The sequence below is a fragment of the Aplidium turbinatum genome, chromosome 8 (genome assembly GCF_918807975.1).
Source record: "Aplidium turbinatum chromosome 8, kaAplTurb1.1, whole genome shotgun sequence".
Taxonomy (NCBI): Eukaryota; Metazoa; Chordata; class Ascidiacea; order Aplousobranchia; family Polyclinidae; genus Aplidium; species Aplidium turbinatum.
The window spans coordinates 17,617,476-17,640,336 of NC_137479.1; the positions used below are offsets into that span (position 1 = coordinate 17,617,476).

At 36.7% G+C, this 22,861-nt stretch overlaps 1 protein-coding gene across 1 annotated transcript; it reads left to right on the forward strand.

Moving 5' to 3' along the window:
- Window positions 1-435: 435 nt before the first annotated feature.
- Window positions 436-14,837, forward strand: LOC145775821 (uncharacterized). Its single transcript, XM_082587197.1, has 7 exons — window positions 436-505; window positions 5,659-5,918; window positions 9,564-9,715; window positions 10,242-10,403; window positions 11,097-11,229; window positions 11,604-11,700; window positions 14,113-14,837. The coding sequence occupies exons 1-7, from the start codon at window positions 436-438 to the stop codon at window positions 14,157-14,159; spliced, it is 921 nt and encodes a 306-aa protein (XP_082443323.1). The 3' UTR covers window positions 14,160-14,837.
- Window positions 14,838-22,861: the final 8,024 nt, after the last annotated feature.

Sequence of the window (22,861 nt, forward strand, 5' to 3'; positions counted from 1 at the left end):
GTTGAATCAGAAGTCCAACAATGTAAATAAAGGTTGGGAATGAGGCGTGTTGACTGAAATTCTCCACATCAGTATTGGAACTGGCAAATTTAATCCACAACACTTTTAATTAGGCTGTCATTTATTACTTACATTACTACATGTACCGGTATGCTTCTCTTTGTTTTACTTTTTGCTGTTTTGTGGCCATGCTAACTACAGACATATATGCCTACAAAATGATCTACTATTTCAGCACGTTTTAATCTTTTGCCACCTTTTCCTGTTCATTGACACGTTGGTAGGTCGATATCGACTATTGATATGTTCTTCTTGGACGCGTAAATGACCAAAAACAAAATGAATAAATAAAAATACCTCTTTGTTTTGTAGCCTTATACAGTACCGTACTTTCTTACTTCATTTTCTGAGTTTTACATCATAAGACATCACCACATGGATAAAATGTGGTCTAAAGATTTATTGAAGGTTTTACGAAATCTCAATAACTTTATCTATTGTATGGGTAAGTGTATTGAAGTATTTTTATAGACTATATTAGTAACCTCAGAGGCTATATGCACCTGTTCAACCAAGCATGACATATTTTTCTTGTTTTCTTTTCTTTCAACAACAAAAACAAGCTGCGTTATAATCTCTAAACTCGACAAGTTTTGGCATGAATGTCTGTGGCTCATAGCAACTGCATTGGTCTCATAAAAGGCATCGATTTAACCTTGCCTAGTAGCGTTTTTTTTAGAATTGTATCAATAATAGTGCTTTATTGCTGCTTGCATCTGTAACAGTATGAATAAACACTTTTAGTTAAAAAATAGATTTTTTTAAATTTTGTTGTAGGCTAGTTGGAAAGTTTCTCTTGTTAAATTTTAGTTTGCCAAAAGGGGTTGACCACGTTTGCCAAACAAACCTGCCCTGCATGTGATCTTTACTGCACAACTGTTCCGAGTCATTCAGTCAAATTTCTTTTCATGTTATTTGCTAGCCAAGTTTACAAAAATGAGATGACTGATTATATGTACTCCATTTTTACTGCCAACAAGTAATTTTGGTGGCTGTAAAATTAACAATACCTATTTCAAGACAATAGTTTTATCACATGTAGGGTAAACTGGTGTAAAATCATTACAAGTGAAAAATGGGACACCTCTTGGTAAAATGGGACTCTTAATAAAAAGTACTCAATTGTGGTATAATTGTTGTTGATGATGTGTAAATTTGTTTTTATGCAGTGTTTTATCTTTCACCTCTGGATGTATCACTTTTACAGTGCAATGATTAAGTGAACTTTAAAATCACATTTCAAACCATTTTTTTAGTTTTGAAGAAGCAAAGCTATGAATATGTGTTCCAGGAGCATTAAATAATTCAATGTGTTGTGTTTTTATGCTTGTATTTTAATAGGTTTTGTTAATTGATGCAGTAAGTTTTCAGATTGTCCACCGAGCTGGGAAGACGTTTCTGAAAAACTAGCAGTGCTTCTGCCCTTTTTCAAAAACGTAGTGGCAATAAATCATACAATCACACTGCATCAATTGGTCACAATGTCCATTCCAGCAATAGTTGATTCTGTATATATATATAATATATATCTTTTCAAATTTAACATGCAAACACTAGGGTGCACACAACCCCCTCATATGCTACAATTGACTTGTAGATTTGTGAGGATGTTCCACTTGTGGAAAAACTTTCCAGACTCGAAAATCAATGACATCGGACCATATTTATGTGGGCCACCATCCACTCAAAGTTTCCAGATATCTACTGTAGGCTTAATTGGAAATTTTTTTCCTTTTTTTGCAATAATTTGCTTCTTTTTCTTTTGTTTTAGAAACATAAGTCTACAAGTACATCAAATATAGTTACTATTCACTAAAAACTTCTTCAGCCTGTTTCACCCTAAAAGGGGGATCATGAGACGGTCCTTATTCAAATAGAATCAATTTCATTTCTATTTGAATAAGGACCTTCTGATGATCCCTCTTTTAGGGTAAAACAGGCTGTAGAGGTTTTTAGTGAGTAGTAACTATATTTGATGCAATTCGCTCTACTTGGCTTTTTGCTTGGTTTTGAGCGCTTTTTGCAGTATTAATAGTACCGGTATTTATTGTTTAAGTCTTCAAGTATATACGAATGTACAGTTGTATACTATAGGATTATTATAGATAAAAGTCTACTTCCCAAGTCAGCAACAGCCACTATCATCATTTTGTTTTCGTTCAGTTGTATACATTTTGGAAGAGATGTACCGTAACGTCAATCCGTGAAATCTGAGGCCAGTCACATGGCTTCCACAACACTTCAGACGGAAATAAATGGCCTGGGAAATGCTGTGACAAAGGAGGATGTGACAATTACAGGCAATCGTCTGCTTACTACTCGGCAGGTATTGCGAAGCATCATATTTCATGTTGAAGATGGATTTAGTGAGAATCGCACTAAGTATGATGCAGCAAAAATGGTGTATGTACAAATTGTCTCGTTTTATCAAAAAGATGGAACTCCAATGTTAGCGGAACAGACTTGTTGCCAAAAGATAAACAAACTCTTGGCAGAAAATGAGAAGTTATGGAAAATACCGAAAGCACGTCGAACAAGTGCATCTGCGCATGCAAAACGCAATGACTATGAAGCGTATTTGTCAAAAACGTTCCCTGTAAGGCTGAAAAACTCTGAGGAGCTTATATCAAATCCTGCAGGCATATCTTTCTTGAAATCAATGATGACAGACAGGGCAGCCACAATAGCCGGATGTGACTCTATTTCATTCGCACGAGTCCGAAGGGGAAAAATAGGATTCTGAGTGCACAGAAAAACGACAAAAATACTCTAAAACAGAAACACAAAAACTGTTTCTGCTGTAGCTCTTAAGATAAGGAACGTGCTCTTCTCTGGTCAGGTTGTTTACATCACATCGGTGAAATCGTTGTGTTACCTATCTTTGAAGATTTTAAGCTAGAGGTTTTAAAATCACCAGAAATGAGCATCTTCATGAGACTCCCCAAGAACTGGAATTATATTCCACACCGCAGTGGCTAACTGCTAAGTACACTGGATAATGGATATCAACAGCTTTCCTGTAACAACACATGATCTCATTCAGAACCTCAAAAGATGACGTTGTTCATAAATAAAGAACTTATAAACTTATGTACCGTATTGCTTATGTCAGTCCTGGTCTACAAAATGTGAAATTCTACCGTCCTGGGGCTACACAAAGGCCAGATGGATTAATTCTTATAAATTGGTGCTCCTGGAAAATCAAATAGCTAAGTTACCTAAGGGAACTATCACATCAGTTACACAAGTGGCTAAACTGAACAGTGAACAATCTCATGAACTTTATTTCACTCGTCTACTGTGCATATTGGTTTTGGTGTAGTGTTGCTGTAGATGCTCCTTGGAACTGTTTGACTACATGTACAAGAACATTCTCAGATATGGAGCAGTGCATAAGTTGATATCAGATGCTGCTGAACGTAGCTTCAAACTTCACTTTTGGTATCTCTCTGCTGAGATGGTACCACTCGCACTGTTCAGCTCTGAAGTTCAGGAAGTGGAAAAACATCAAATGGCTGATGAACTGATACAGGTAAAACCGACAGATCCTGTTTTTACACCAGCAGATCGGTTTGGCACTGGCTAGCTACGGGAAACCACGTTTTCCATCAGAAATCAATCTGGAATCAAAACTGACAGATTTTATCACAAAGGACTCTCGGTTCTTTTTCTCTATTTTAGAGATAAATGATGATTTTCTTCCTTTATCAGTAGAGAAATGGTCTGAATCAGAGTCGTATTAGAAAGCTGTTTACAATGTTGGCCCATCAATGTCACAAATGAAGTGGCTGAACGTGGAGTTAAACTGAGCACCGATTATCTACATAAGTGCCAGAAACGACTGAACACTATCAAAACACTTTACAACTAGTGGAAGCCAACAGAAAAGACGTACCTAATTTGAGAAAGAGAAAAAACAAATATCCTCTTGCACAAATTAGTGCAAGTCCACCACATTGCTTTCTGTGACAAAATGTGTTAGTAAAAGTTTGCAGTTACTGTATATACACAGATTCAATACCAGACTTTCATGTAGCAAAACTTACTAGCCTAGTATTAACTTTCTATATGTACTTGATCTATTTCCAGTACAAAATTAGAATTTTAGACCACTTCCGCTCACTGGAGTTGTATTTTTAGCTTTTGCAACAAGTAAAAAATGCGAATTCATAGAGATCTCGTATAGACGAGCATATTCTTTTAATTCCCTGTACAATAGGTAGTCGCACAGGCATACTTTTTATGAGTTTTATACATATTATTTTGTTGAAACATACAAATTCTGCTAAAAAGCGTGAAAATAATTCAATATTTACTAAATGGCAACCCTGAAAACTTGAATGGGATGGTGGCCCACATAAACGCGCCCCAATTCTACTGATTTTTTGGCCAGCAAAGTTTCTTGGCCAGTGGAACATCCTCACAAATCTACAAGTCAATAGTACAAAAAAAGTAAAAAACAGGGGGGTTGTAAGCACCCTAGCAAACACATTAACTTTACTATTGCATCACTGTTTTTTGTTATGATTATCTATGCTACAAATCTTGTATATACTATATATATACAATTTTGGTACAGAGGTGATTTTTTTGAACCATGTACAAATAAAACCTAACAACCAGACGACATTTAACATAATAACATAAAAATAAACTAAAAATTACAAATGTGTATATAGATCTGATCTGTAATTTCAATTTATGAAAAAGAAATGTTAGGTTTTATATCTTGTACTAGCTGTGAATATTTCATTTTGTTTGTTGTGCTAATTTAGCAAAAATACTTTTTCTTTCTATATAGGCTACTGTTATTGTTAAACTATTTCTCACTATACCAAATGAATAGAAAAACAGGACCATATAGATTTCTTTAAGTGTCCCATTTTTCCCACACTCAGGTTAAATGGGACACTTTTTTATTTTACAAGAACCTTTCTGAAATGGTAGCTTTGTAATTGTTATAGGCTTGCACCATTGTTTGATTGCAAAATTTGCAAAACAATATTAATGCCAGCTGTGAGGCTATTTAGTCCGGCAACAGAAGTAGTTATTTGTGTTCCATTTTACCCCAATTTACCCTATTATTTAAGGGTTTTAGTTTTACCATTTTCTTAATGCTGCCACTTTCATACCTTTATTAAAGCGTGCCTTAAAGGTTATATTGTAAATAGCCTATTGCCTCTGCCTATTTCAAAATTGTCTCATTCTTCTTCCAGCATAATCTTCATCTCTTCTTATGTATTCCGTAAGTCTCAACATTTAAGACATGTCTTTCAGCTTATCTTTCAGCTCTCCGACTTGCAGTCATTTTTTGATAATTTTATTTTTTTTACTTAATCCTGCTTTGTCATTCCCAGAGACCATGACAGCATTTTCATTTAGCCACTTCCATTTTCCCTTCTTGTGTCTTCATCAAGGCTATTGTCTGCATCCCATACAACAATGCTGGTGTTACCGTTGTTTTGTAGAGTTTTCTCTTCAGCTTTTCTGATATCTTTTTATCACACAATGACCATTGTTACTAATTTTTAAGCAATTTCTGCTTAAAAGTTTCAGGTCAAGCTTCTGCATTTTGAAGTTTCCTTTTTTATTGCACAGATTCATCAAGAAATGAAAGCACACCGTTCTACATTTGTGACATTAAAGTTGGCATTTTAACCTCAAAAGTAGTACAAGAATTAAAGAATTATCCAGAAGTTTTCAAAATTTGCAAGAATAGCAAGATTTGTTCACAAGAATATGTGACACTTAATGCTCAATTGAAGACATTTGATGAGCGTACAGATGCAGTGGAAAAAGTATTAAAAAATATGGTAAAGCGAGAAGCACACATTGCATTACGAGGATGGAGAAATGAAGTGAGACATTTTTGCAATTTAGGGTTTGTTTATGTTATAGAGTCCATGTGCGTATTTGTGATCATTGACATAATTATGTCTACTTCACAGATTAGTACATATTTTGCAATTGAAAATAATTTGACAAAAAATTAACGTTTATTTACCAATAATATTATCACAAATTGTGTAAGTTTTATTATTTTACGCTAACTCTGTGACTTGTTTTTTGGTTTTCAAATTACAGTACAAATTTACATTTTTAGAAAAACTCCGTTTTTTATAAATATAAAAAACAATGGCATCATGGCTTTATTCTACTGAGATAAAAATAAATATATCAAAGAGAAGTGCTATTTGCGTGTTCTTGCTGTCATCGTATTATTTATAACACCATATATTTTTTACAAACCGTTTTATTAGACGGATCACGCAGAATAATTCCACCAGAAGGACTGTGGCGTTCAGGGGCATTTTAGTACTAGAACAGCAATCACAAAATGTGCTACTATGATTTTAATGCACATAACCAAATTATTACACTTTTGAAAATATCTTTCTAATAAAAAAGAGAAGGCTAACAAATACAATTTTCAGAAATCCTTTAAAAAAATGGTCTCAAATACGCACATGGCCTATGCATGGTGATCACAAGATTAAAACAAAAGTTATTTTTTTCCTAATTTTAGTTATACAATGTGGTAGGCTACTGTGTATGATACTGATTTTGTAGCAGTGGTGTGCCGTATCATGAGCACGACTACTTTAGCTAGGATGTTTCCTGTTTTAGTGAAGTTCAAATAGTTGCTGCTTTGATTGTCTTCCGATTTTGCATAAATGCAACACAAAATTTTTGCTGCTTAAAATTTTCAGAGGAAATTGATTTGTCAAGGGAAAGTTTCACAATACCGGGGGTGTATTGGTACTATAATAGTAACTTATAAGTTAGCCTGTCAGCTATTTGAAAGTTAATTGACCTGATTTTAAAAGGCAACAGTTTTTTCTGTTATGTGCATGTACAGTAGAATTCGCCTATAGTGACTTTGGCTATAGTGACACCTGTTGCAAAGTCCCGTGTGCACACGCAACGGTTGAGTAGAATTCGGCTATAGTGACACTTCGGTTATGGTGACACTTTTTTCGCGGTCCCTTCGCCTATAGTGACACCTGTTGCAAAGTCCCGTGTGCACACGCAACAGTTGAGTAGAATTCCGCTATAGTGACACTTCGGTTATGGTGACACTTTTTTCGCGGTCCCTTCAGGTGTCACTATAGGCGAATTCTACTGTATTACTAATACTGTACATACTACATAAACAAAATACACGTATGTAACTTTTAATTTTCCTGAAGGGTTTTAGGTACCGTATCTTTATATCAAGAAGAAATTCGTATTTAGCAACCTGCAACACTTAGATTAGTTACACTGCTAGGTATTTCTTATTGCAACTGCTTCCTCACAAATCACTTATTTGTGTCGTAATCGATTGCCAAAACAGATGGTGTTTACTGTTTGGTTGTTGCTAGTACTGTATGTTTCAAAATCGAAAAGACGCCAAGATAAACACAGTCTGAGAAGCATTAAGTTTTACAGAATGAGCAGTTGAGTACTGCCATATCAAAATTAGCCTACTCAGTACTCTGCGATAACATGTGGTAGTTACAATACCAGAGATTAAAATCTCGTTGAGGGTTTAACTGTGTACACATTATGTTGATAAAAATGTCTTGCATCCATAGGCGGCGACTTTTCAAAAAACCTTGGAGGGCGAGAAAAGTGATGACGTTATAACCATAACGCTATTTTACTCAATTAAAATTATCTTTGATTAAGCTTAGTGTCTTGTTTATATTGACACCTAGGTCGCAAACCGAATTTATTAGAACCGCTGCATGAAACGATTAGTTTTACGCATGCAGTACGCCTAGTCGTAAAAATTTTGATATTATTAGCTTATAATTGGAACAGTTGAAAAACAAACCGATTTGTTTCCTTTTCGTGCGAGTGAATAACAACAATCAATTCAAAACAGTGACGTTATCGAAATAAAACGCAAAAAATCATGATCTCAAGCAGAGTGGAAACCCGCTATCAGTTTTATTAGTCTCGTTTCGCTCGTTTTGCTAATTACTTACCTTCAAAGCGTTAACAACGGCAAAGTGTTTTCTCTTCTGTTTTTTTTATCGAAAGTCTTTATGGTCTTTTATCGAATCCCGTATATACTCGAGTATAGGTCGAGATTTTCGCAAGTGATTTTCACCTCAAAAAGACAGGTTCAACTTATACACGGGGCAAGCTGTTGTCCCCAGCTTGGCAGTTTTCAAAATTAACGCATTTTTGCTGCGGCAAAATAATTGCCGACGTAGATTACGGATTGTGAAATGGGTCGGCTGAAGTAAAAATTTTGAATACGTTTATTTGTAAAGATTCAAACTTAAATTTCAAATTTAATGATTTCTTGTCAATTCTAAACTTTATACACTTGTTGAACAATATGCAAAGCCCACGAGACAAAACAGCAAAAAGAGCTGTTTATAGAGATCAATTTTTTTATTTTTGCGTGTAGGATATAATCGTTTTTATTACGTATAATTCGATGATCGTTGAAGTCGATGTCAAACCTTAGCGGCCGCATAAATCAATGATGTCAGGTTGGCTAGGTGATATTCGCGGTAAGAGACGTCGTTAATGCAGGCAATATCTGCGACCAAGACCATTAAACACCTTTTCTTTTATCGGTTTTTGATTTAATTCTCACACATTGCGAACAAAACAATGCGTTCTGTTGAATCATAATTGATCTCACAGCGGGAAGACCTCGTTGAAAATAGCGCGTCTAATTCAGCTGGTTTACTTAATATTGCAGTGAATAGTTACGTGACTCTTCCAGCAGCGTAAGTTACTCTACGCACGCTCTACTTTGAAATTTCCATACCGTATGATTTCCAAGCTGTATTTACGTAATTGTTCGTTGTGTCGTAGTTTCAACTCGATAAAGTTTGCTAAAATCGATTTCATGTTTGAAGTCACGAAAAATCTAACGGTCGTTTGGATAACCAGTGAAATGAGAAAAAACGTTCAACCTCGCATTCGCTTCATCACTACCACGCGTTTTGACTTTCAAGTTGCTCCTCACGCGCTGGAAGATAAGCAGTGTGTGACTGTGAGCGTGCGTGCCGTGCGCATCTCAATAGTAATTTACGTTCCAGAGAAAGTCATGCGATCAGCTGCTGTTTTGGGGGCAAGAGCAACGTAGGCTGTTTTTCGCTTTCGGCATTCTTTAAGTCCGTAATCTGTGTGTGGCTATTGGTTAAGAAATATATTGGATAGAAAAGCTGTATTGGTCATGAAAAAAAAAACGATTCACCATGGAATGCAATCTACTCCACTGCTGTGTTGTAATTAATATAATGTATAATATAGTATGTTTTATGGCTGTTGGTTAAGTAAGTGATAGTAAAAGAACCATTTTCATCTGCAATCAACTTACTGCATTTCTAGTCTACTACATAACCTATTTTAGATAGTGACAAATCAAAAAAATACTGTGCAAATTACTCAAACAACACTGTGTCCACTGTCCAAACTCCGAAGCCAGCGTCTACCTTCATGAAAGGAGCTGTAAGCCTGCATTCGCACGCCAGTGATAGTGTTTTGTATTGCAGTACTATGATGTGGCAAGTAGTCCTACAGAAGCACCCTTCATGAAGGTTGAAAGAGCTGCTGTGTCAGTGTTTGGAATTAGAGCCTATGGATCTCATATGAATGGTTTTGTCAACCACCCACTGAAGGGAATGTGCTTGTGGATTGCTCGTAGGTAGTAGGACAGTAAAATAATGTAATAATCACTGCGTTGTTTGTGGAAAAAAGTTATGTGGGTTTTTTAACATAATTGTTCATAGAAACGCATTGTACTAGCGATATACAAATTTGAAGTTTCAATTAGTGTTGCGACACAGATTAGGTTGTTTGTACATTAGGACATCATTGGCCCTAGAAAAGTTGATACTTCAAAATTTAGAATCGGCTGACAGTGTGTCTGTGATGTCTAAAATAGTTGTGATTGTAATATCGTTGAGGGTTAGAATCTCGACAGTTTAAAGTAATTTGTCATCTTTTTGCACTGAAAGAACTTTGCAACATGTGTAGTTGTGTACATTGTGTGGTGTGTACCCTTTTCTTAGATTTTCCAATAAATTAGCATGTGGCTTCCACAGACTGTTATAGTTATTGCTTAACTCTTTGAATGTGGAACCAACCTAGCAGATATCGTCACGTGTTCTAATCGAAACCACTTTGCATGTATGCAACCTCTGAAGATGACTTAACTCTTACTTATTTAGATCTTTATCAAAGCCTACTTTTCCTGGCAAGTTAGATAACATGGTAGCTGGAGGTAAAGCTTCTGGTATTGGAATATTTGAAACAATTGTGAAGGAATGCCAGGAAGAAGCAGGCATACCAAAATCATTGGCAAGAAAAGCGGTTCCTGTTGGAATCATTAGGTACCGTAGTTTATTTCTTTCATTTATATTAGTACAATGTTAAAGAGCGATGTCAATGAACTCCCGTGATCCCATATCCATTGACTCATAGTTACTAACATTGCATGTTACAATGATTTCAATGTGCGCTGCTAAGGCAGTTTTGTTACCTTACCATATTTTACATCTTGGAGTGTGTTGATTTGCTCTCACTCAAAACCCCTTGCTCAGATTTGCATTTTATTATTTTTCCATAGGCCTACTGCAAAATAAGGATTAGTTCGATTCCGTTACTTGTTAGCACATCCCTCTCTATTTTGAGCAAGGAATCTGCTAAAATGGTTATGTTATTGCATTAATTCTTTTTTGTTAGTGCTTTCAGTGTGTATCTCATATTTTGCATGCATGTAGAATAGACTGTAGATGTACTGCAGCGCAACTTCTCCAGTTAATTTAAGCGCCTAGATCTGTCGGACGTAGTCTTGATTTGGCACATTTGGCACAATTGGCACAAATCTGATGAGTACAAGTGTGGTTCGTTGGTGAAAACAAGCAAAATCAAACAGCAATGGATCCCGTCAATCTTCGTCATGGTCTTGTCAGATTAAGAAATTTAACTCAAGATGGCCATTTGCCAGACAGTCCACTTCACATGTAACTATTGTAATCAACATCATATATTTTTTGAATGAAATCTTAATACATTCTCTGCAGTTACATCTACGAAGACGAGCGTGGTATACAGCCAGATGTCCAGTATTGCTTTGATTTGGAAATCCCTCCGGATTTTGTTCCCACTATTGAAGATGGAGAAGTTCAGGAATTCAAGTTATGCTCAATTGACGAAGTAATAAGCGTGTCAAACAAACGCCTAACCTTTAAAAGAAAGTGAATTCGTTCTTACCACGCTTATACTTTGAGAATCAGTAAAAATGAAACCTGGAAAGTCTAAAATTTGAACACCTCATTGTCTTCCAATTAACAATGATTCTATAGGAGATAAATGCGCAAAGTTCGGGTAAGGTTTCTAGAAAATTGACTAACCGTATGGTTGATGGAATGTTGAAAGCAATGTACTTAATTTATAACAATCGTTGATTATTTAGTTTGGCAGTTTGCTTAAATAGTCGACAAATTATTTCTCGAGTAAACACTGTATTCACCGTCGTTGCATAAAACGGTTTCTGATTCTGGAATAGTTAGAGCAAATTTTATGTTCAGGTGAAACGATTGATTGTCAGCGAAGATTTCAAGCCCAACTGTGCTGCTGTCACTCTGCATTTTTTAATGAGAAAAGGCTTTGTGCTGCCAGATGAAGGTAATCGAAATGATTGATTATTATTCTCACTAAACATTGAAGACATTAAAACCAAATTCAAACAGCATGAGCGAGCTTACTTGAATTACTATTTTAATTTAAGTTGATCTTTTATCTTATGACGTCATTGAAAGAGGTATCACGAACTGCAAATTACAAACCATAAACCGTCATATTGGCGTTATGTGGGGAAAACAAAATCATTATATTTGGCATTTATGGTACTGCAGCAGTCTCTATGGTATGCTGCAGTCTCTAAGGTATGTGCCAGGAAATCGTGGGGAGCTTAATAATTTTGTATTTATGCGGCTTCAACAGTATCACTTTTTCGGTAAATCAATTGAAACGTTCTGTTGTCAGTCATCATTCGTCATTGTCAGTCAATCAGTCATCATTCGTGGCTATTACAATATTATGGTAAAACATCGAAAAATTGCACTTTTGAACCTAATACCTATAAAATACCATTACCTAAGTTATAAAATTTTAAAAGTTTTTGTGATATATGATACAGTTGGATTTTTGATATTGCTTTTTGCTCCAAATTCTTTATAACTTAAAAATGTACAGTATAACTTCGCACTGGTCAGGTGCCGATCCAGTGTACTGCATTGCAGTGTTGTACGTTGACGCCGTCAATTTGACGGCGTCATTTGACGGCGTCAACTTTTTGTTGACGCTGAGGCTAGCGCCGTCAATTTATTTTTCAGTTGACGGAAGTAATAGCGCCGTCAACTATTTTGCCGATTTTAAGCGTCAAGCGCTATGCGTCATTTTTTATTTTCATGGAAAAAAAATGAAAAATCTCGTTTCACAATTAGAGTTTCACCTATGGTTTCACAATGTATTCTGGCCAGCGCGACTCATCCGAATTACCGGCTTTTGCGTTGGTTGGAATGGCTCCCTGGAATACACGCGGAAGAAGTTCGCCAAATGATGATCAGTCTAGGGCCATTTTTATTTTGACCTAAAAAAAATTTTTTTGACTTTATTTTTATCAAATTTTGACTTTATTTTGACCTAACGAAATTGCTTATTTGTAAAGGTCACATTTCTTCCTTGAATTGACACTAGTTATCCAAACATAATATTTTGTCGATTTCAGACCCAAACGTAATATTTTGTCGAAAAGTCAAGGTTTTTATGGATTATAAAAAGTGCGTCGTGTTTTTCGCCGATAGGAAAATCTCCACAAATCTGTCTAACTTTTGCTGAAGACGATTTAGCTTGGCTATTCCTAAAATCCAAACTGTTGATTTTCGAAAAGACTACGTTTGTGAAGATGGAGCTTTTTATAAAAAATATTTAAATACGTAACAATGAATAAACAATGGGCAATTTGCGATAAAAGGTACTGCTGATCCGTCAGCATTGTGACATATTTCCTGCTTTTATAGGTTAATATGGTTTAATTGTGTCGCAGTTCCTGATTTACAATGCTTCCACGAGGATTTTGACAAAAATTACTTTCAAGAAACACAAAAAGTTTGTCAAAAGCCATAATTTGACAAATTTTGACTTTATTGAAAATTTTGACTTTATTGTCAATTTTGACTTTATTTTGACCTATAAACTTCTTAGAAACAGTCCCCTAGGTGCTAAAAATAACTTTATTCTTGGATTCGTGGATAGACGAGGTCCTTAAAAATTTTTGACTTCATTGACTTTTGCGGGCCCTAGTGATCACCCATGTATTGAGAACGAGAGATCAGAGACAGAAAGCGAAAAATCCATGATCGGCTTCGCGGAACGTTGAAGATACTTTATTTCAAGAGCTTTGTGCCTCTGAAAAGAGCGATGTTGGTGCAGTGAACCTGGTTAAAAGATTTATACGTGCTAAACTATCACAGCACGTTAGGAACAGTGATACCTTTCCGAGTAAACGTTTTCAATTTATTTTTGAAATACAACACACCAATACCAACCAGCGCTGCTGTGGAACGCATGTTTTCACTTGGAAAGGACAATAGCTTAGGCTATGCGTCCCAAACGCAGCAAATTGTCAGACAAACGTTTTGAAATGCTTGCTTTTTCTGTAAGGAAATAACTAATAGGCTAAGCAGCTAATTACAATACAGTCTCAAAACATAATATCTGCTCTTTATTTTTAGCTATTGTTAGCCTAAACTTGGTTGAAATATTTCCGTTTTATGAGACGCTGGCAAAAAATAGCGCTAGAAATTAGCGCTGACGCCGTCAATTTCTTTAAGAGCTTACGCAGTACTTTACGCCGTAAAGTTTTTAGGCAATTCGCGCTGACGCCGTCAATTTATTTCAATGACGCGTACAACACTGCTGCATTGTAGTAACTACTGGGTGTATCAACTGAACTTACGAAGTTGAACTAGAATATTTTGTTTTATACTAAGTTAGATTTTCGCTTTTGGATCAGAATTATTTTTTTGTTTCTAGTTCCAGACTACGTCGAACTGAACCAACTGATGCACCATCAATTCTGAGAAACAATATCAAGACTATGCAATATGCATTTGTGTTTTTAAGGTATAAACAACCCAATTTAACTGCTCTCAACAAAAAACGTTCTTATTGTAATAGTGACATTGCTTTGAATCACGGCTCACTAATGTTGAAATTACTACTTTGTATTATCAAGGTGAACAACGACACGCAGCGTAAATGGTAGAACTTTTACACCTTTTTGCTTTAACTTCAAAACTTGTTTCATGCGAATGTGTCAATTGTTTGCTCTTTGTTACAATGCAAAAGAACACAGTATGATCAATCATATTGACACTTACCGGCCACACTAATCGCGAGCATCACAAAAGATCAGGCGTAGATGTCTACATCTAAAGGATAAAATGTCTACGCTGGAATCAAAATGGCAATCCTACTATTTTCGAATGTTCACGAAAACTGTTTATGTTCATCAAAGCTGTTTAGTTTCCAGTTCTAATACTGCGGTGTTGCAATGATGGTATCATCTAAACCAGGGGTGGGCAAACTACGGCCCGCGGCCACATGCGGCTCGCGAGACCATTTTATGCGGCCCGCCGGCACTTGCAGAAATTCCTACTCATCACTTATTGTTTTAATTAAACATGTTACATGACAAAATATTGTTCCCTTTACGAGTGTGTTTTTCTCTTCACTTTCAGTGCGTAAACACACACGTCAGTCGCGCATGTATTGCAACATGCTCTCACACATTGTTTGATTCAATTGTTTGATCATAAACTACAAATACGGTAGCGGCTACCGTAGGCCTACCAGTACTTCTACTTTCCTCCAAATAGCTTTTCATTGTTACTTGAGAGAGTACATTTTAAAAAGATACAACCAAACCAAGCACGCAAACTTTGGACAAAATTTCACCAGTGAAGAAAGAAAACGGAAATGCCAAGAGCTAGTGAACAAGCTGAAGAAACAACAGAGTGTTTTCACTAAACAGTCGACCATAACTTGATAACTTTATAGCAACAGTTGTAGCAAGTTTAGTTTCCCAAAGTCAGTACTTGCGGGGCGACCACGTGGAGGTACTTGCTTTCGTCCCGTGCTCACTGGTGTTTGACGCTATGATGCAGTCATGTTGCGTTGGGGCTTGGCAGAGAGTGCTGCTTGTGAGTGTGGTGAAATGCAGACGGCAGCCCACATTATCAAGTATTGCCGGTGTAGCAGTCCAAGAGTCACTGCATGCCAAAAGTTACAAGAGTTGCCAAATATTTCATTTAAATTTTATTTAATTTTGTTTTAAAAAATAATTAAATTTTTAACCTCTCAAAAGGTCAGATTAATAATTATAAGTATTTTGTAATGTCAACTGAAAAGCTTGCATTAGTTTGAGAGCAATGAATTCATTACACTTAGTTAAAACAATTTTCGCTTTTCTATCGATTGTGAAAACGCCTGGCACCGCTGGTAACTTTTGGACTGACAGTAACTTCCAGACTGCAACACCGCAGAAGCAGTCCAAAAGTTACTGCTATTGTAAGTGGGTGTGCATTTTCGAAATTCTTTTGGGAAAACTTGTAAATGGACTGAAACTTCGCTTGGTCAGTAGATTAAACCCTCTGCAAGTGTGCGAAAGATGAATCCCAAGGATAAATATTCTCACCACGAAACCATAATCCTAGACTTTTAAGTTTCATGCCACGTGTTTTCGATGGGAGTCCAACGGAAATTCATTGGAATCTCAAAGTGTTCAACACTTTCGTAAAAGCTAAAGCCTTCCCGCGTGTGACACTGTGATAGCCTACTCACTGAAGGTTGATGGCGTTTTGACTACCGGTTGGCCTACATGTAGCCTAAGTTACTTTATATTTCTTCAAAACGGTAGTTATGAAAAGCCAGACCAAAAATAGGCTCAGTGCTTCATTCACTAGAAAACTTTGGTTTTAATTTTCATGAAATAGGCCTACATAAAATATAGTCAAAGACTATGTTCGTCAACTACGACTCAAGACCAGCGGCTAACAAGTCAGCCTTCAAATGCAAACTTTGCACGATATATTAAGGCCTGTATAGCTTATTAAATGCCACCGATTCACGTAGGCTTATAGCCACGATTTAAACTTTGAAATGTTTGTAGCGATGATCAATTAAATTATTTGTTTCAACAGAGCCATATAGCCTACAATGAGTCAATAAAACACTCATATTACTACATTGTGAATCGTAGGTTGCATTATAGCACAATCAGGATGACAGCAAAAAACTATAGGCTAAGTGGTCATCTAGTCAATCACCTCCCCATGCAAATTTATTTGCCAACGCACGTAAGGCACGGACACAACTTCAAATGGTATAATACAAACAAATCAGGTTAAAATGATAGCCTACGTAAATTGTTAGGTTACAAATTCAAATTTCATTCCAAAACAGCAACAATTTCTGGTACAAAACTCATCTTTTAACTTTCATCTTATTTTCGCTTTATTCCCAATTACGTTTCTGCTGTAAATCATGTTGTTAAGATGCAATGGTGGATAAGTCTTCAAGTTCAACATGTTTCCAATGTTGAAATTATTTATACAAATCTGCTGCAAGCGTCAAATCTGAAAACCCTGTTTTAGTAACTTCTGGACTGGCAGTAACTTTCAGACCGCGTATACGCGGTCCAGAAGTTACGGTAACTTTCAGACCGCAGTAACTCCTGGACCGTTACACCGGCTATACAGACCTCCTCATGGTATGGAAGGCCGAGTTTCTATCGATGACGACACCAGGCAGTGGTTAACCAACGGATGCCCTGACATATAGCGACAACACGAGAGAAGAAGTCGACCATACAAGAGGCTGCAACGGAAGCCAGTTTTATGGTTTCTTACAAACTTGCAAAAACGAACAAGCCGTTTTCAGACGGTGAGTTTATCAAGGAATGCATTTTTGACGTAGCTATGTGTCCAGAACAAAAAACCAAAATGGATAGCATTGCCTTATCGAAAAGAACTGTGGTTAGACGTGTTGGAAAAATAAGTGACGATCTCATGAGTCATTTGTAATGAGAGTGTGCGGCCCCCGGCTGCAACATTTTTTCAAATGTGGCCCTCTGTACAAAAAGTTTTCCCACCCCTGATCTAAACCAGCCTGCGTTTTCTTCTCTGCAAATACCGTACTTGAATGTGCTTAAAGTTCAGGTAGTCATAAGTCTTGAACCGACTAACTGAAAAAATGTTTATGCGACGTTTCGTCGTGCATTCCTCAAAAGGATGTTAGCTCTGAAGTCTGGATCACAATGCTGTAGATTTCCAGCCGTATTACGTGAAATTGTTAGACTACTTGCAAAGTACCACTCCAAAAATGTATTCTGCATGTGATTGAAGGACATACTTCTACCATTCTTCTGCCACGCTACCTAAGGTTTTGCTAGTCCATTGAGTGTATCTCATGAAATTCGTTAGTGAAAATTGTAAACAGTGATGACCCTATTTTGTTTTATTGATGCTTTTTGCATTTTTTCTGTTAATCAACTCGCTGTCATAACACTATGAATATATTTCAACTCAGCTAAACCTCGACGCAAATAAATTGCAAACCAATCAAACTTTTGAGCTCATATTGGTGTTAAAAAATTAGTTTACTTCGAATACAGATAACATACACCGGTACAATAAAAGGTTGACACCATCCCATAAACGAGATAATTGGAAGCAACGGACATGCACACGAAAGACAGTTTTATTTGAAGACGCAATCCAAGTTATAAATACCAGTAGAACTCGGTTAATCCGGATCTTCGCCTAATCCGGATAAAACTGGTAGTACAAATGATTTGTAACCTTTTTCTTGAGAAACAGCTTTGGATTATCCGGATTGTTTAATCCGGATCTTCCCTTTTCCGGACAAAGTTGCGCTTTCTCTATCGCTTTATCCGGATTTGCCCGTAATTACTTTGTTTGACCGTGATTTTTTGTAAGTTTTCAATAGAAACTCGTCTTCGGTGACTGTTTTCAAAAGTTTTGAGTGACTACAGATTATTCCGACACACATGTCTGAAGATGTAACTTTTGCCAGTGTGTTCTTGCGTTAGACGCAGAGTCTACAAATACATTCATTTTACATGCATACTGCATTTTAAAAGAACTCTATCACTGGGTCGCTAATGTGGTGATCGCGCGTCTAGAAATTGACAGATGACCACACTAATGCGTTTAATTTCGGTGATTTTTACCGATACCCTCCTATATAGGTAACGTCAGGCTTGATAGAACTGTCATCGGTTAATCCGGATCTTCGCATAATCCGGATGGAATCGCCGGTCAAATCAAATCCGGATTAACCGAGTTCTACTGTATTTATACCTTGGATTGCGTCTTCAAATAAAACTGTCTTTCGTGTGCATTTCCGTTGCTATGTATGTTGTATAATCTTGAATTTAATGTTAAACTACATCACACACTACAAGCGTGGCATACTTGCCAGCAGCAACACTAATGGGAAAAGTAATGAAAAAGTTACTGAAGTATATCAACGTGTGTTAACTTTCATACAATCTGCATTTAAAAATTACAAACTTAATTGCATAGTTTACCGGTAGTTGAAGCCTGTGCTTGCAGCTACCGTGAAATATTTTATAGCGTTTCCAGTTTACTGCCAGTGAACAATGAGAAAGGTTACAATACATTATTTACGAACTATCAAAAATCTTGCTTTAGGACGAAACGTTCATCTACAAAAGCTTAAACATTACACTTAGCAGAAAATTACAATACAGCAGCCCCGTAGTGACGGTTGATTTCAGGTGTGCGGATAACATACAGAACGCAATAGAACGGTTGTAGGAATGTACCGGCACTACTATATCAAATTCCGGCTGGAATTTGCCAGAACTGTAAAAAAAATCGAACATAACCAGAATGTTCCAAATAGTTAAATAAGACTTAAAAAAATTAAACTGAATAATAAAATTCATTTCCATTGAAATTCCCATTGATGTCAATACGCCAACATCAGTATTTTGGCTAGAAAAGTGTTAACAACTTCGGTATACTCCGAAAAGCTATTTTCAGAAGCTGGAAATGTTTAAAAAAATGTTCGAACCTTATATTTCTTGCTAAACTTTGCCGAAGTTTAAGTGAAGCAGTTAGCCTACTTCTAAACTAATACAAAGTAATCTTCACACTGATATTTTCTTCTTCATCAATGGTTGGTTAAGGGTTTGCTATTTTCTTTTATCGTGTAGGCCTATTAAGAAAATAAAAAATACACGCACACAAGCTTAATAACGTCTTAGCCGTAATTTCACTTGTTCCGGACGGAACCGGAACTTTTCCAAATTCTGGCCGGAATTCCGGCACATTCCTGAAAGGTTGTTACTGCATAGATCGAGTGTTAAACCTCTTCAGCATAGCTATGGTAGCATTCGGATTCACAAGCATCTTGCCGACTTGGGAAAAGTAGGATAAAGTGTCAACTAAAATGTGCTAGATTATGTCATGATGACTTATTTAAACTAAGCAGGTAATAAAATCTCATATTTTACGGTTAATTTGCACTAATTTGTTTAGACAAGATTGAAGAAGGAATTTCGTATCAAAAGCTGGGGCGTTTCTTGAGATTTTTTTGTTAAGTTCATAATTGTATTCTTGTTTATTGAACTACGTATGGATCGGCCCCTCTATCGAGAATAACGACGCTTTTTGCGTGTCGTACGTTTTTTAGCTTTCTTATTTTTACGTCGTTTCTGGCGGGGAGCCTGATCAGCATGATTCTTCATGTGGAATTTTAAGTAGTGAAAATGTGCAAAGCTCTTTCCACACTTTTTGCATTGAAATTTCTTTTCTTCGTGATAAACGAGGAGATGCCGTTTCAACGACGCTGAATTTCCAAATGTCTTTTTACACAATTTGCAATTGTGCTGTTTGCCGTCTGAATGCGTCATCAAATGGCGATCAAGGTTGTCTGCACTTCTAAAATGCCTTCCACATTTTTTACACGGAAAGGGTTTTTCTCCTGTATGGATTCTACTGTGGCGTTTCAATCCTGCCTCGCTGTAAAAGGATTTACTGCAAGTGTCGCAATGAAAAGGTTTTGTATCAACGCTTTTGTGCTCAAGGGACACATGACGTTGTAGTAGGGAGTCTGATACAAACGATTCATCGCATACTGTGCAAGTGAAGGGCTTAAGCCCCTGGTGACTTTTCTTATGGTGTGCTAATCCTTCTTTGGTAGAGTAAAACTTTCCGCATTGAATACATTCAAAACATTTGGCATCAAAATGTTCCGACAGTACATGGCGTTTTTGAGCTTTTTCTGATGCAAATGACATTTTACAAATCTGACATTTATGACGCTTTTTGTTGGAGTGCAATTTCATGTGATCCTTTAATAACCACGAGTAAGAAAATAGTCTTTCGCACACATCGCAGCGAAATTCTGTGGATTTTTCCTTGACGTTCTTCTTGTTCTGTGCAGGCAGATAGAGCTTAGACTTAGGTCTGATGGATCCTTCTTGATGCACCGTGGTTGATCGTTGCAAAAACTTTATCTCACTTTTCTGCTCGACGAACGGTGTTTCAGCAATGTTTTCACAAGAAGACGATTCTATGCTTTCCGCGCAAGAGCTTTCAAACGTCTGTACGCTTATAGCCTTTTCAACCTTAGGTTTGTTAAGGCTGTTTGTAATATCCCGAGATGGTGTTGAGCTTTTGTCAACCAAATTTGGTGATGTATATGAAAGTTTACATTCGACTGGTTTCACCAACGTTGCTGCATCTACTGATTCATAACTATGCAGTTTAGCTTTTAAACGAGATATGATTTTATTTTTCATCGCATTTTTTGCAGACGTACACAGAAAAGGATTGAGATCATGTTGCTTATTTTTATTTAACACAACAGTGTTATTATTCATCTTGGTTCCGTTTGCAGGTAAATTAGTAAAAGGGTTTTGTTTTTCCTCTTGTGCAAACATGGAAGTTGTTGTTAATCCACATTTCAACTCGCTTCTTTTTTGGTTGTTTGTTGTCAAAATGTTTTCACCAAGGAAGTTGTTTTCATGAGTGGAAGTTCGAACGACGGCAGATTGGTTATTATCAAGATATTTTTCATCTTTATTAAAGTATTGCAACGAATGTGCTTCTAAATGTTTGCTTGATTGTTCTTGACTTCTGATATTTGTGTTTAAACTTGCAGTTGTCATGAAGTCATAGGCTGTTTTCTTACAGTGTTGGAAAGCTGTATTGGAAACAGTCTCAACATCACATGAATCAGATCCTACTACAGCGTCACAGATATCTGGTTCTGTTGGATCAACAGCCATGGTTTCAGATGCATCAACTGTTTTCTCTAAACCAACGTTTGAATCTGAGTTTGGATTTGGTTTGCTGAAAGAAAAATCTAAAACAGAATCAGATGGAATGTTGGTGTTTGAAATCGGTGGTGTCAAACTAACATCGGATCCAGTTGCATCGTCTAAATCGTCATCATATTCAACTGAAACCAAGTCTTCCTTGCTTGGAGGCGGTGGTTCTAAGTCCATGTGATCATCTGTTTTCGACACAAAGTTTAATTGATTTGGGTAAAAATTCGAATATCCTGTTGAAGCTATTGAAGTCGACGTTGACAACTCACTTACTTTTTTTGCAGAAGCAGTCGGTGCTTTATCAGACACAATATCAACATTTTCATGATTAGCTTCTTCCACCTTAGGCTGGTTTAGCAACGTTGCAATGTGATCACGTGCTGATTGAATCTCATTCCGCATATCAACCCGAAGGCCTTGTAGTTCTTCCAAAATATATTGAGCGATTTCTGCGTTTTTCCCTTCCATGGTCTCGCGATGCTCTTCATCGTCAATATATGACGCGGCATCATCAGAAGATAACGCCTCTTTTCCTTCGTCAAAACAAAATTCTTCTGCAATGCCGTTTTCAGTATGCTCGTCTTTCACATCACTTTCAAGTGAGGCCATCCTTATTGATTACAAAAAACTACACAAAACACACCAAGACATACAACATTTTTCGAACATTTACACATTAACTAAAGCATCTAGTAAATACACTAATGTAGATTAACGTTTTGGGCAATAAACCACAATATGGTGTCACACATTAACACCTATGTTGGAACCAGAGTGACGGTTCGGTTGGTATTACAGCAGTCCCCGCTTATTAAGTCCCGCTCGAAACCGGACGATTTTGGGCTTATTAAGCGGGGGACCATTTTCTGCCACTCCTACACATTCAGTAATTCCGGACCTGATCAAATTGGGCTTAATAAGCGGGGACTAGGCTACTGTATTAACTTGGATTTACAACACAATTTTCGCTAACAAAGCTATTTAGTGAGCCAAGTGCCAAGCGTTAACATTTTTCAAATATTGTTCGATTGGAATAGTTTCTGGTCGTAAAATAAGTCATCCTACAGCGGAAATCGATTTCTCAAACAAGCAAAATTATAAACAAATACTCTTTAATAAAAAATTTTGATTGAAGCGTGGTCCAGAAAACCCTTTCGAGTAGGAGGCATTCCATTATAATTCAACAAATCCAAATAACCACTAAGTCTTCAATTTTGATGACTAAAGCATATGTCATAGTATGCAAAAAATGCATCTCGGCAAAAAAAAAAATTTGAAAATCGGACAAGCGGTTTTCGAGTTCTGAAGTTTTGTGGCTGTCACTAGGTGGCGCTGTTGATGTTCCCAATGTTTTTTGATTTTAGGGTTATATTTGAGGTAGAAAGTCGGTTGAAGTGC